Here is a 17,268-nt window from a genome sequence, read left to right as displayed (position 1 = left end):
GTAATACATACGTACTCACCCATATGAAGCCATGCTAGTAATACATACTCACACACATACAGCCATGCTGGTAATACATACATGCTAGTAATACATACATACTCATACACACGTTAGTAATACATACACACATACAGCCATGCTAGTAATACATACACACAGAGCCATGCTAGTAATACATACATACATACATACATACACACACACATACAGCCATGCTGGTAATACATACATGCTAGTAATACATACATACTCATACACACGTTAGTAATACATACACACATACAGCCATGCTAGTAATACATACATACAGCCATGCTAGTAATACATACATACATACTCACACACATACAGCCATGCTAGTAATACATACATACAGCCATGCTAGTAATATACATACACACATACAGCCATGCTAGTAATACATTCATACATACACACACATACAGCCATTCTACTAATACATACATACACACATAGAGCCATGCTAGTAATACACACATACACACATGCTAGTAATACATACATACTCACACACATACAGCCATGCTAGTAATACATACGTACTCACCCATATGAAGCCATGCTAGTAATACATACTCACACACATACAGCCATGCTGGTAATACATACATGCTAGTAATACATACATACTCATACACACGTTAGTAATACATACACACATACAGCCATGCTAGTAATACATACACACAGAGCCATGCTAGTAATACATACATACATACACACACACATACAGCCATGCTAGTAATAAATACATACTCACATAGAGCCATGCTAGTAATACATACATACACACATACAGCCATGCTAGTAATAAATACATACATACACACACACATACAGCCATGCTAGTAATACATACATACATACATACATACTCACACAACTACAGACATGCTAGTAATACGTACATACACACATACAGCCATGCTAGTAATACATACATACACACAGCCATGCTAGTAATACATACATACAGCCATGCTAGTAATACATACATACACACACATACAGCCATGCTAGTAATAAATACATACTCACACAACTACAGACATGCTAGTAATACATACATACACACATAGAGCCATGCTAGTAATAAATACATACATACATACATACACACACACATACAGCCATGCTAGTAATACATACATACATACACACACACACACATACAGCCATGCTAGTAATACATACATACATACTCACACATATACAGCCATGCTAGTAATACATACATACATACAGCAATGCTAGTAATACATACATACATACACACACACACACATACAGCCATGCTAGTAATACATACATACATACTCACACATATACAGCCATGCTAGTAATACATACATACATACTCACACATATACAGCCATGCTAGTAATACATACATACATACAGCAATGCTAGTAATACATACATACATACATACTCACACATATACAGCCATGCTAGTAATACATACATACATACAGCAATGCTAGTAATACATACATACTCACACATATACAGCCATGCTAGTAATACATACATACTCACACATATACAGCCATGCTAGTAATACATACTCACACACATACAGCAATGCTAGTAATACATACTCACACACATACAGCCATGCTAGTAATACATACATACACACATACAGCAATGCTAGTAATACATACATACACACATAAATTTGAAGTATATCGTTGTCAGTGCCGATAGCAAAAGTTTTTCTGCATATACAGTCAGGTTGGAACATTGACAGAATTGTCATATTTTGGCCTCTAGTCACCACCACAATGGCTTTGAAATGAAACAAACAAGATGTGATTTACCTGCAGACTTTCAGATATAATCTGAGGGTAATTACATCCAAATCAGGTGAACGGTGTAGGAATTACAACGGTTTCTATATGAGCCTCCCACCATTGTAATTCCTACACCGTTCACCTGATTTGGATGTAATTACCCTCAAATTAAATCTGAAAGTCTGCAGGTAAATCACATCTTGTTTGTTTCATTTCAAAGCCATTGTGGTGGTGACTAGAGGCCAAAATATGATTATTCTGTCAATGTCCCAATATTTATGCACCTGACTGTACATACATACACATACAGCCATGCTAGTAATGCATACATACACACATGCTAGTAATACATACATACATACACATACAGCCATGCTAGTAATACACACATGCTAGTAATACATATATACATACTCACACACATACAGCCATGCTAGTAATACATACTCACACATATGCAGCCATGCTACTAATACATACATACAGCCATGCTACTAATACATACATACAGCCATGCTACTAATACATACATACAGCCATGCTACTAATACATACATACAGCCATGCTACTAATACATACATACAGCCATGCTAGTAATACATACATACAGCCATGCTAGTAATACATACATACAGCCATGCTAGTAATACATACTCACACACATACAGCCATGCTAGTAATACATACATACATACAGCCATGCTAGTAATACATACTCACACAAATACAGCCATGCTAGTAATACATACACACATAGAGCCATGCTAGTAATACATACATACACATAGAGCCATGCTAGTAATACATACATACTCACACACATAGAGCCATGCTAGTAATACATACATACACATAGAGCCATGCTAGTAATACATACATACTCACACACATACAGCCATGCTAGTAATACATACATACACATAGAGCCATGCTAGTAATACATACATACTCACACACATAGAGCCATGCTAGTAATACATACATACACACATAGAGCCATGCTAGTAATACATACATACACACATACAGCCATGCTAGTAATACATACATACAGCCATGCTAGTAATACATACATACATACAGCCATGCTAGTAATACATACTCACACAAATACAGCCATGCTAGTAATACATACACACATAGAGCCATGCTAGTAATACATACATACATACTCACACACATACAGCCATGCTAGTAATACATACATACACATAGAGCCATGCTAGTAATACATACATACTCACACACATAGAGCCATGCTAGTAATACATACATACACACATAGAGCCATGCTAGTAATACATACATACACACATACAGCCATGCTAGTAATACATACATACAGCCATGCTAGTAATACATACATACACACATACAGCCATGCTAGTAATACACACATAGAGCCATGCTAGTAATACATACTCACACACATACAGCCATGCTAGTAATACATACACACATAGAGCCATGCTAGTAATACATACATACATACTCACACACATACAGCCATGCTAGTAATACATACATACACATAGAGCCATGCTAGTAATACATACATACTCACACACATAGAGCCATGCTAGTAATACATACATACACACATAGAGCCATGCTAGTAATACATACATACACACATACAGCCATGCTAGTAATACATACATACAGCCATGCTAGTAATACATACATACACACACATACAGCCATGCTAGTAATACATTAACACACATACAGCCATGCTAGTAATATACACATACACACATGCTAGTAATACATACATACACACATAGAGCCATGCTAGTAATACATACATACAGCCATGCTAGTAATACACACATGCACACATTCTAGTAATACATACATACTCACACACATACAGCCATGCTAGTAATACATACATACTCACACATATACAGCCATGCTAGTAATACATACATACACACATACAGCCATGCTAGTAATACATACATACAGCCATGCTACTAATACATACACACATACAGCCATGGTAGTAATAAATACATACAGCCATGCTACTAATACATACACACATACAGCCATGGTAGTAATAAATACATACAGCCATGCTAGTAATACATACATACATACATACATACACACATACAGCCATGCTGGTAATACATACATGCTAGTAATACATACATACTCATACACACGTTAGTAATACATACACACATAGAGCCATGCTAGTAATACATACATACAGCCATGCTAGTAATAAATACATACTCACACACATACAGCCATGCTAGTAATACATACATACACACACATACAGCCATGCTAGTAATACATACATACACACATACAGCCATGCTAGTAATATACACATACACACATGCTAGTAATACATACATACAGCCATGCTAGTAATACACACATGCACACATTCTAGTAATACATACATACTCACACACATACAGCCATGCTAGTAATACATACATACTCACACATATACAGCCATGCTAGTAATACATACATACACACATACAGCCATGCTAGTAATACATACATACAGCCATGCTACTAATACATACACACATACAGCCATGGTAGTAATAAATACATACAGCCATGCTACTAATACATACACACATACAGCCATGGTAGTAATAAATACATACAGCCATGCTAGTAATACATACATACATACATGCTAGTAATACATACATACTCACACACATACAGCCATGCTAGTAATACATACGTACTCACATAGAGCCATGCTAGTAATACATACATACACACATACAGCCATGCTAGTAATAAATACATACATACACACATACAGCCATGCTAGTAATACATACATACATACATACATACTCACACAACTACAGACATGCTAGTAATACGTACATACACACATACAGCCATGCTAGTAATACATACATACACACAGCCATGCTAGTAATACATACATACAGCCATGCTAGTAATACATACATACACACACATACAGCCATGCTAGTAATAAATACATACTCACACAACTACAGACATGCTAGTAATACATACATACACACATAGAGCCATGCTAGTAATAAATACATACATACATACATACACACACACATACAGCCATGCTAGTAATACATACATACATACACACACACACACATACAGCCATGCTAGTAATACATACATACATACTCACACATATACAGCCATGCTAGTAATACATACATACAGCAATGCTAGTAATACATACATACATACATACACACACACACACATACAGCCATGCTAGTAATACATACAGACATACTCACACATATACAGCCATGCTAGTAATACATACATACATACATACATACATACAGCAATGCTAGTAATACATACATACATACATACATACTCACACATATACAGCCATGCTAGTAATACATACATACATACATACAGCAATGCTAGTAATACATACATACATACTCACACATATACAGCCATGCTAGTAATACATACATACATACTCACACATATACAGCCATGCTAGTAATACATACTCACACACATACAGCAATGCTAGTAATACATACTCACACACATACAGCCATGCTAGTAATACATACATACACACATACAGCAATGCTAGTAATACATACATACACACATAAATTTGAAGTATATCGTTGTCAGTGCCGATAGCAAAAGTTTTTCTGCATATACAGTCAGGTTGGAACATTGACAGAATTGTCATATTTTGGCCTCTAGTCACCACCACAATGGCTTTGAAATGAAACAAACAAGATGTGATTTACCTGCAGACTTTCAGATATAATCTGAGGGTAATTACATCCAAATCAGGTGAACGGTGTAGGAATTACAACGGTTTCTATATGAGCCTCCCACCATTGTAATTCCTACACCGTTCACCTGATTTGGATGTAATTACCCTCAAATTAAATCTGAAAGTCTGCAGGTAAATCACATCTTGTTTGTTTCATTTCAAAGCCATTGTGGTGGTGACTAGAGGCCAAAATATGATTATTCTGTCAATGTCCCAATATTTATGCACCTGACTGTACATACATACACATACAGCCATGCTAGTAATGCATACATACACACATGCTAGTAATACATACATACATACACATACAGCCATGCTAGTAATACACACATGCTAGTAATACATATATACATACTCACACACATACAGCCATGCTAGTAATACATACTCACACATATGCAGCCATGCTACTAATACATACATACAGCCATGCTACTAATACATACATACAGCCATGCTACTAATACATACATACAGCCATGCTAGTAATACATACATACAGCCATGCTAGTAATACATACTCACACACATACAGCCATGCTAGTAATACATACATACATACAGCCATGCTAGTAATACATACTCACACAAATACAGCCATGCTAGTAATACATACACACATAGAGCCATGCTAGTAATACATACATACACATAGAGCCATGCTAGTAATACATACATACATACTCACACACATAGAGCCATGCTAGTAATACATACATACACATAGAGCCATGCTAGTAATACATACATACTCACACACATACAGCCATGCTAGTAATACATACATACACATAGAGCCATGCTAGTAATACATACATACTCACACACATAGAGCCATGCTAGTAATACATACATACACACATAGAGCCATGCTAGTAATACATACATACACACATACAGCCATGCTAGTAATACATACATACAGCCATGCTAGTAATACATACTCACACAAATACAGCCATGCTAGTAATACATACACACATAGAGCCATGCTAGTAATACATACATACATACTCACACACATACAGCCATGCTAGTAATACATACATACACATAGAGCCATGCTAGTAATACATACATACTCACACACATAGAGCCATGCTAGTAATACATACATACACACATAGAGCCATGCTAGTAATACATACATACACACATACAGCCATGCTAGTAATACATACATACAGCCATGCTAGTAATACATACATACACACATACAGCCATGCTAGTAATACACACATAGAGCCATGCTAGTAATACATACTCACACACATACAGCCATGCTAGTAATACATACACACATAGAGCCATGCTAGTAATACATACATACATACTCACACACATACAGCCATGCTAGTAATACATACATACACATAGAGCCATGCTAGTAATACATACATACTCACACACATAGAGCCATGCTAGTAATACATACATACACACATAGAGCCATGCTAGTAATACATACATACACACATACAGCCATGCTAGTAATACATACATACAGCCATGCTAGTAATACATACATACACACACATACAGCCATGCTAGTAATACATTAACACACATACAGCCATGCTAGTAATATACACATACACACATGCTAGTAATACATACATACACACATAGAGCCATGCTAGTAATACATACATACAGCCATGCTAGTAATACACACATGCACACATTCTAGTAATACATACATACTCACACACATACAGCCATGCTAGTAATACATACATACTCACACATATACAGCCATGCTAGTAATACATACATACACACATACAGCCATGCTAGTAATACATACATACAGCCATGCTACTAATACATACACACATACAGCCATGGTAGTAATAAATACATACAGCCATGCTACTAATACATACACACATACAGCCATGGTAGTAATAAATACATACAGCCATGCTAGTAATACATACATACATACATACATACATACATACATACACACATACAGCCATGCTGGTAATACATACATGCTAGTAATACATACATACTCATACACACGTTAGTAATACATACACACATAGAGCCATGCTAGTAATACATACATACAGCCATGCTAGTAATAAATACATACTCACACACATACAGCCATGCTAGTAATACATACATACACACACATACAGCCATGCTAGTAATACATACATACACACATACAGCCATGCTAGTAATATACACATACACACATGCTAGTAATACATACATACAGCCATGCTAGTAATACACACATGCACACATTCTAGTAATACATACATACTCACACACATACAGCCATGCTAGTAATACATACATACTCACACATATACAGCCATGCTAGTAATACATACATACACACATACAGCCATGCTAGTAATACATACATACAGCCATGCTACTAATACATACACACATACAGCCATGGTAGTAATAAATACATACAGCCATGCTACTAATACATACACACATACAGCCATGGTAGTAATAAATACATACAGCCATGCTAGTAATACATACATACATACATACATACATACATACACACATACAGCCATGCTGGTAATACATACATGCTAGTAATACATACATACTCATACACACGTTAGTAATACATACACACATACAGCCATGCTAGTAATACATACATACAGCCATGCTAGTAATACATACATACATACTCACACACATACAGCCATGCTAGTAATACATACATACAGCCATGCTAGTAATATACATACACACATACAGCCATGCTAGTAATACATACATACTCACACACATACAGCCATGCTAGTAATACATACATACAGCCATGCTAGTAATATACATACACACATACAGCCATGCTAGTAATACATACATACTCACACATATACAGCCATGCTAGTAATACATACATACACACATAGAGCCATGCTAGTAATACATACATACAGCCATGCTAGTAATACATACACACATACAGCCATGCTAGTAATACATACATACAGCCATGCTAGTAATACATACATACAGCCATGCTAGTAATACATACACACATACAGCCATGCTAGTAATACATACATACAGCCATGCTAGTAATATACATACACACATACAGCCATGCTAGTAATACATACATACTCACACACATACAGCCATGCTAGTAATACATACATACAGCCATGCTAGTAATATACATACACACATACAGCCATGCTAGTAATACATACATACTCACACATATACAGCCATGCTAGTAATACATACATACACACATAGAGCCATGCTAGTAATACATACATACAGCCATGCTAGTAATACATACACACATACAGCCATGCTAGTAATACATACATACAGCCATGCTAGTAATACATACATACACACACATACAGCCATGCTAGTAATACATACATACACACATACAGCCATGCTAGTAATATACACATACACACATGCTAGTAATACATACATACAGCCATGCTAGTAATACATACATACACACATTCTAGTAATACATACATACTCACACACATACAGCCATGCTAGTAATACATACATACTCACACACAGCCATGCTAGTAATACATACATACAGCCATGCTACTAATACATACACACATACAGCCATGGTAGTAATAAATACATACAGCCATGCTAGTCATACATACACATACAGCCATGCTAGTAATACATACTAGTAATACATACATACACACATACAGCCATGCTAGTAATAAATACATACAGCCATGCTACTAATACATACACACATACAGCCATGCTAGTAATACATACATACATACATACACACATACAGCCATGCTAGTAATACATACATACACACACATACAGCCATGCTAGTAATACATACATGCTAGTAATACATACATACTCATACACACGTTAGTAATACATACACACATACAGCCATGCTAGTAATACATACATACAGCCATGCTAGTAATACATACATACAGCCATGCTAGTAATATACATACACACATACAGCCATGCTAGTAACACATACACACATACAGCCAAGCTAGTAATAAATACATACAGCCATGCTAGTCATACATACATACACACATTGCTAGTAATACATACATACTCATACACACATGCTAGTAATACATACATACACACATACAGCCATGCTAGTAATACATACATACATACACACATACAGCCATTCTAGTAATACATACATACTCACACACATACAGCCATGCTAGTAATACATACATACAGCCATGCTAGTAATACATACTCACACACATACAGCCATGCTAGTAATACATACATACACACATACAGCAATGCTAGTAATACATACTCACACACATACAGCCATGCTAGTAATAAATACATACTCACACACATACAGCGATGCTAGTAATACATACATACAGCCATGCTAGTAATACATACTCACACACATACAGCCATGCTAGTAATACATACATACACACAGAGCCATGCTAGTAATACATACATACACACAGAGCCATGCTAGTAATACATACATACTCACACACATACAGCCATGCTAGTAATACATACATACAGCCATGCTAGTAATACATACATACATACTCACACAAATACAGACATGCTAGTAATAAATACAAACATACATAGAGCCATGCTAGTAATACATACATACTCACACACATACAGCTATGCTAGTAATACATACATACTCACACACATACAGCTATGCTAGTAATACATACATACATACTCACACACAGAGCCATGCTAGTAATATATACATACACACATATACATGCTAGTAATACATACATACATACATGCGAGTAATACATACATACATGCTAGTAATACATACATACATACATGCGAGTAATACATACCATTCAGTGCTTGCTGGTATTTTTCAATAATTTTAAGCAGCTGTGACCCTGTTGCCTGGATACTATGAAATACCTGCAAAATAAAGGGGAAATCGTTCTGTCATGTAACACAAATGTGCAACAAATGCAGGAGAGCACCACACTGCGACAGAGCACACCACACACTGCGAGACAGAGCACACCACACACTGCGAGACAGAGCACACCACACACTGCGAGACAGAGCACACCACACACTGCGAGACAGAGCACACCACACACTGCGAGACAGAGCACACCACACACTGCGAGACAGAGCACTACGATGGTGAACACGTAATATACAAGGTCACATTACTGACAGAAAATCGCTAAGTATCACTACAGCTTATGCCATATAATTATATCACATTCACAACAGCTAAATGTCACTATTGCAGCACTAGTAGGAAAGATTCTAATTATTTTCCTCAGTTGTATATTATTGGATGAAAAACAGGCACATACAAAGAAACAAGCAGGGGTAAGAAGGGAGGGGAAGGGAGGGGAAGGGAGGGGATGGGAGGGGAGGGGAGGGGAAGGGAGGGGATGGTGCACTTGTGCTGATAGGATAGTGTCCTGAGATAGCAGCTAGGTGTCATGTCTAATGCTGAGCATACACCACACAATAATCGGGGCGATCCGCCCGATATCAGCAGATCACCCCAATAATTGTACTGTGTATGCAGGTGACCAGCATGCCCGTGCGATCCAATATTTTGCAAGGTAAAGGTCAGGTGCATCGGGCACTGTATGCCCAGCCGCGTCCGACAAACAGAAATTTCCCCTGTTCCTTCACAGGAAAACGCCTCCACCCCAGGGGCGGAGCGCAGAGATTAGGGCCAATACACTGTGAGATATCGCTCAGTGTATGCCCACGATATCTGCAGGCTGTCAGTCTGACAGGCATTTTATCTGGCAGTGTATGGACAGCTTAATATGCGTGCCACCAAACCCATATCACAGGGGGAGGATGCAGGCAGCTAGGTGTCCTGTGTAATACCTGTGCCCCCAAACCCATATCACAGGGGGAGGATGCAGGCAGGTAGGTGTCCTGTGTAACACCTGTGCCCCCAAACCCATATCACAGGGGGAGGATGCAGGCAGCTAGGTGTCCTGTGTAACACGTGTGCCCCCAAACCCATATCACAGGGGGAGGATGCAGGCAGCTAGGTGTCCTGTGTAACACGTGTGCCCCCAAACCCATATCACAGGGGGAGGATGCAGGCAGGTAGGTGTCCTGTGTAACACCTGTGCCACCAAACCCATATCACAGGGGGAGGATGCAGGCAGCTAGGTGTCCTGTGTAACACCTGTGCCACCAAACCCATATCACAGGGGGAGGATGCAGGCAGCTAGGTGTCCTGTGTAATACCTGTGCCCCCAAACCCATATCACAGGGGGAGGATGCAGGCAGGTAGGTGTCCTGTGTAACACCTGTGCCCCCAAACCCATATCACAGGGGGAGGATGCAGGCAGCTAGGTGTCCTGTGTAACACCTGTGCCACCAAACCCATATCACAGGGGGAGGATGCAGGCAGCTAGGTGTCCTGTGTAACACGTGTGCCCCCAAACCCATATCACAGGGGGAGGATGCAGGCAGCTAGGTGTCCTGTGTAACACGTGTGCCCCCAAACCCATATCACAGGGGGAGGATGCAGGCAGGTAGGTGTCCTGTGTAACACCTGTGCCACCAAACCCATATCACAGGGGGAGGATGCAGGCAGCTAGGTGTCCTGTGTAACACCTGTGCCACCAAACCCATATCACAGGGGGAGGATGCAGGCAGCTAGGTGTCCTGTGTAACACGTGTGCCACCAAAACCATTTCACAGGGGGAGGATGCAGGCAGCTAGGTGTCCTGTGTAACATCTGTGCCACCAAACCCATATAACAGGGGGAGGATGCAGGCAGCTAGGTGTACTGTGTAACACCTGTGCCGCCAAACCCATATAACAGGGGGAGGATGCAGGCAGCTAGGTGTACTGTGTAACACCTGTGCCGCCAAACCCATATCACAGGGGGAGGATGCAGGCAGCCAAGTGTCCTGTGTAACACGTGTGCCGCCAAACCCATATCACAGGGGGAGGATGCAGGCAGCTAGGTGTCCTGTGTACCACGTGTGCCCCCAAACCCATATCACAGGGGGAGGATGCAGGCAGCTAGGTGTCCTGTGTAACACGTGTGCCACCAAAACCATATCACAGGGGGAGGATGCAGGCAGCTAGGTGTCCTGTGTAACACGTGTGCCACCAAAACCATATCACAGGGGGAGGATGCAGGCAGCTAGGTGTCCTGTGTAACACGTGTGCCACCAAAACCATATCACAGGGGGAGGATGCAGGCAGCTAGGTGTCCTGTGTAACACGTGTGCCACCAAACCCATATCACAGGGGGAGGATGCAGGCAGCTAGGTGTCCTGTGTAACACCTGTGCCACCGAAACCATATCACAGGGGGAGGATGCAGGCAGCTAGGTGTCCTGTGTAACACCTGTGCCACCAAACCCATATCACAGGGGGAGGATGCAGGCAGCTAGGTGTCCTGTGTAACACCTGTGCCACCAAACCCATATCACAGGGGGAGGATGCAGGCAGCTAGGTGTCCTGTGTAACACCTGTGCCACCAAACCCATATCACAGGGGGAGGATGCAGGCAGCTAGGTGTCCTGTGTAACACCTGTGCCACCAAACCCATATCACAGGGGGAGGATGCAGGCAGCTAGGTGTCCTGTGTAACACCTGTGCCACCAAACCCATATCACAGGGGGAGGATGCAGGCAGCTAGGTGTCCTGTGTAACACCTGTGCCACCAAACCCATATCACAGGGGGAGGATGCAGGCAGCTAGGTGTCCTGTGTAACACGTGTGCCGCCAAACCCATATCACAGGGGGATGATGCAGGCAGCTAGGTGTCCTGTGTAACACCTGTGCCACCAAACCATTTCACAGGGGGAGGATGCAGGCAGCTAGGTGTCCTGTGTAACACCTGTGCCACCAAAACCATTTCACAGGGGGAGGATGCAGGCAGCTAGGTGTCCTGTGTAACACCTGTGCCACCAAACCATATCACAGGGGGAGGATGCAGGCAGCTAGGTGTCCTGTGTAACACCTGTGCCACCAAACCCATATCACAGGGGGAGGATGCAGGCAGCTAGGTGTCCTGTGTAACACGTGTGCCACCAAACCCATATCACAGGGGGAGGATGCAGGCAGGTAGGTGTCCTGTGTAACACGTGTGCCACCGAAACCATATCACAGGGGGAGGATGCAGGCAGCTAGGTGTCCTGTGTAACACGTGTGCCACCGAAACCATATCACAGGGGAAGGATGCAGGCAGCTAGGTGTCCTGTGTAACACGTGTGCCACCAAACCCATATCACAGGGGGAGGATGCAGGCGCAGGATTCTGGAATTGGATAGTTTCCATTACAAAGCTCCTTTGATTCTCAGTTACTATGGCAGAGAGGAACCTGGAGGACAGTGATGTAAGAGTGCCAGCTCCGGGGCGCAGGGGACGGTATTTGAACTACGCGGTTTGTTAGATCAAAGCTTCAGTCTACAAATGATACAGTAATAGGAAGCTCCAGAACATATGTATAATGTCACTTCCCGCACTTTGTACAGATGTTATCAGCCCTCATATACAAGTAATGAATAATCGCAGCCTCCCAAATACCCCCCCAGCTAGAACCCAGCCCCTAGTGTCAGAGGTAGAGCTCAGGCGGCAGATTCGTATAGGCAGACTGCTCTGTATACATTAATACGACCCCTACCTCTAGCTTAGCGTCCAGCTCAGCGTCTGACGCCACCACGTGCTCATCTTCCTTCTTCCTCGTAACCTTCATTAACGCTTGTTTGGTTTTCCAAAATTTCTTCTGCATACGGCTGACCACGGATTGGTCGTCTCCCAGCCATGGCTGCCCGCTGCTGTACATGGGGTAACTGCAAGGTATAAGAGGGTGATTACATGTATGACCTCAGGGCATGGCTGCCTGCTGCTGTACATGGGGTAACTGCAAGGTATAAGAGGGTGATTACATGTATGACCTCAGGGCATTGTTGCCCGCTGCTGTACATGGGATAAGAGGGTGATTACATGTATGACCTCAGGCCATGGCTGCCTGCTGCTGTACATGGGGTAACTGCAAGGTATAAGAGGGTGATTACATGTATGACCTCAGGGCATGGCTGCCCGCTGCTGTACATGGGGTAACTGCAAGGTATAAGAGGGTGATTACATGTATGACCTCAGGGCATGGCTGCCCGCTGCTGTACATGGGGTAACTGCAAGGTATAAGAGGGTGATTACATGTATGACCTCAGGGCATGGCTGCCCGCTGCTGTACATGGGGTAACTGCAAGGTATAAGAGGGTGATTACATGTATGACCTCAGGGTATCGCTTCCCGCTGCTGTACATGGGGTAACTGCAAGGTATAAGAGGGTGATTACATGTATGACCTCAGGGCATGGCTGCCCGCTGCTGTACATGGGGTAACTGCAAGGTATAAGAGGGTGATTACATGTATGACCTCAGGGCATGGCTGCCCGCTGCTGTACATGGGGTAACTGCAAGGTATAAGAGGGTGATTACATGTATGACCTCAGGGCATGGCTGCCCGCTGCTGTACATGGGGTAACTGCAAGGTGTAAGAGGGTGATTACATGTATGACCTCAGGGCATGGCTGCCCGCTGCTGTACATGGGGTAACTGCAATGTATAAGAGGGTGATTACATGTATGACCTCAGGGCATGGCTGCCCGCTGCTGTACATGGGGTAACTGCAAGGTATAAGAGGGTGATTACATGTATGACCTCAGGGCATGGCTGCCCGCTGCTGTACATGGGATAAGAGGGTGATTACATGTATGACCTCAGGGCATGGCTGCCCGCTGCTGTACATGGGGTAACTGCAAGGTATAAGAGGGTGATTACATGTATGACCTCAGGGCATGGCTGCCCGCTGCTGTACATGGGGTAACTGCAAGGTATAAGAGGGTGATTACATGTATAACCTCAGGGCATCGCTGCCCGCTGCTGTACATGGGGTAACTGCAAGGTATAAGAGGGTGATTACATGTATGACCTCAGGGCATGGCTGCCCGCTGCTGTACATGGGGTAACTGCAAGGTATAAGAGGGTGATTACATGTATGACCTCAGGGTATCGCTTCCCGCTGCTGTACATGGGGTAACTGCAAGGTATAAGAGGGTGATTACATGTATAACCTCAGGGCATCGCTGCCCGCTGCTGTACATGGGGTAACTGCAAGGTATAAGAGGGTGATTACATGTATGACCTCAGGGTATCGCTTCCCGCTGCTGTACATGGGGTAACTGCAAGGTATTAGAGGGTGATTACATGTATAACATCAGGGCATGGCTGCCCGCTGCTGTACATGGGATAAGAGGGTGATTACATGGGGTAACCTTCATTAACGCTTGTTTGGTTTTCCAAAATTTCTTCTGCATACGGCTGACCACGGATTGGTCGTCTCCCAGCCATGGCTGCCCGCTGCTGTACATGGGGTAACTGCAAGGTATTAGAGGGTAATTACATGTATGACCTCAGGGCATGGCTGCCCGCTGCTGTACATGGGGTAACTGCAAGGTATTAGAGGGTAATTACATGTATGACCTCAGGGCATGGCTGCCCGCTGCTGTACATGGGGTAACTGCAAGGTATAAGAGGGTGATTACATGTATAACCTCAGGGCATGGCTGCCCGCTGGCTCTGTACTCAGCTACGTCTGTGCCCTGTCACTAGACACCTTCATGAATAAATCACATCCTCATCATGTAGCACAATGTGGCCTGGATGAAATAAATAATACATGTACTGTATAAGCCTGCGTAGGTGTAACCGGGTCCTTCTAAGCCTGCAGCCCGGAACCACAGACACAACACGGCCTGAAGGGCCCCATCGGTTCCTCAGATTTGTGTACAATACGCAGAGTAGAGATAGAAGAAAAGATCTGTGTAAATGGGAACCAGAACAACGGGCGTCTGACGCCATCTGTCCACCGTCTGGATATATTAAACGCCAGAGGAGTTAAAGAATTGGGCAAGATATGCATAAAAGGGCCTATTACTGATGTACTAAGGAGAAGATTCTCAGAGCGCTACCGATCATCCTCATCGTTATTTATTACCAGCTTCTTATATAGCGCAGCATATTCCGTTGCGCTTTACAAATGGAAACAACATTAATAGAACAACACTGGGTAATAACATACAGACACAGAGGTAAGGAGGGCCCTGCTCGCAAGGTTACAATCTATAGGGAAATACTCAGGGCAGTTTCTAGGGTCTGAGGCTCCCAGTGCGAGCAGTCAAAATGCACCCCCCCCCCCCCTCAAAGCAGTAATATTGTGGAGTGGGCGTGACCTCATCGTGAGGGGGTGTGGTATCACAGTAAGGGAGCGTGATCTAGAAAGACCACAGAATGACAGTCACCGTGACTACTGAGCCCAGGGGTGTCTAACCTGTCAGGGGCAAAGCGCTGAAAAATATATGTAGTGAAACTAAAGACAGACAGCATGCACGTGCCGGAGGCGCGCGCTCAAAAAATGGGGTGTGGCCTAGCTGTCACAAGCCCACGCCCACGCTGCATGCCTGTGGTGTGACATTTGCAGAAGTATGACCTTGTATCACACCAGGTTTTAGTCGCGTTGGGAGCGAATCCAGCACATTGAAAATACAAGCCAGATCCACATAAAATACACTGAAATAAGCCAGATCCACATAAAATACACTGA

The 17,268-nt window shown here is 42.2% G+C and overlaps 1 protein-coding gene across 2 annotated transcripts in view; it reads right to left on the bottom strand.

Moving 5' to 3' along the window:
• Positions 1–14,450, bottom strand: part of ICA1L (islet cell autoantigen 1 like) — a 56,995-nt gene extending 42,545 nt beyond the window's left edge. For both annotated transcript variants that reach the window (XM_088462093.1, XM_088462092.1), the window contains exons 1-2: positions 14,285–14,450; positions 10,495–10,567 (exon numbers count right to left, since the gene is read on the bottom strand). In XM_088462093.1, coding sequence (XP_088318219.1) covers positions 10,495–10,567; positions 14,285–14,446 — 235 coding nt within the window. In that variant the 5' untranslated portion in view covers positions 14,447–14,450. The remainder of the gene's footprint in view (positions 1–10,494; positions 10,568–14,284) is intronic.
• Between the last annotated feature and the right edge of the window lie 2,818 nt (positions 14,451–17,268).

This window comes from Taudactylus pleione, unplaced genomic scaffold (assembly GCF_031769625.1).
Source record: "Taudactylus pleione unplaced genomic scaffold, aTauple2 ptg001149l, whole genome shotgun sequence".
Classification (NCBI taxonomy): domain Eukaryota; kingdom Metazoa; phylum Chordata; class Amphibia; order Anura; family Myobatrachidae; genus Taudactylus; species Taudactylus pleione.
Note: the sequence above shows the minus strand (reverse complement) of the source record. Positions and strands in the feature narration are given on the sequence as shown.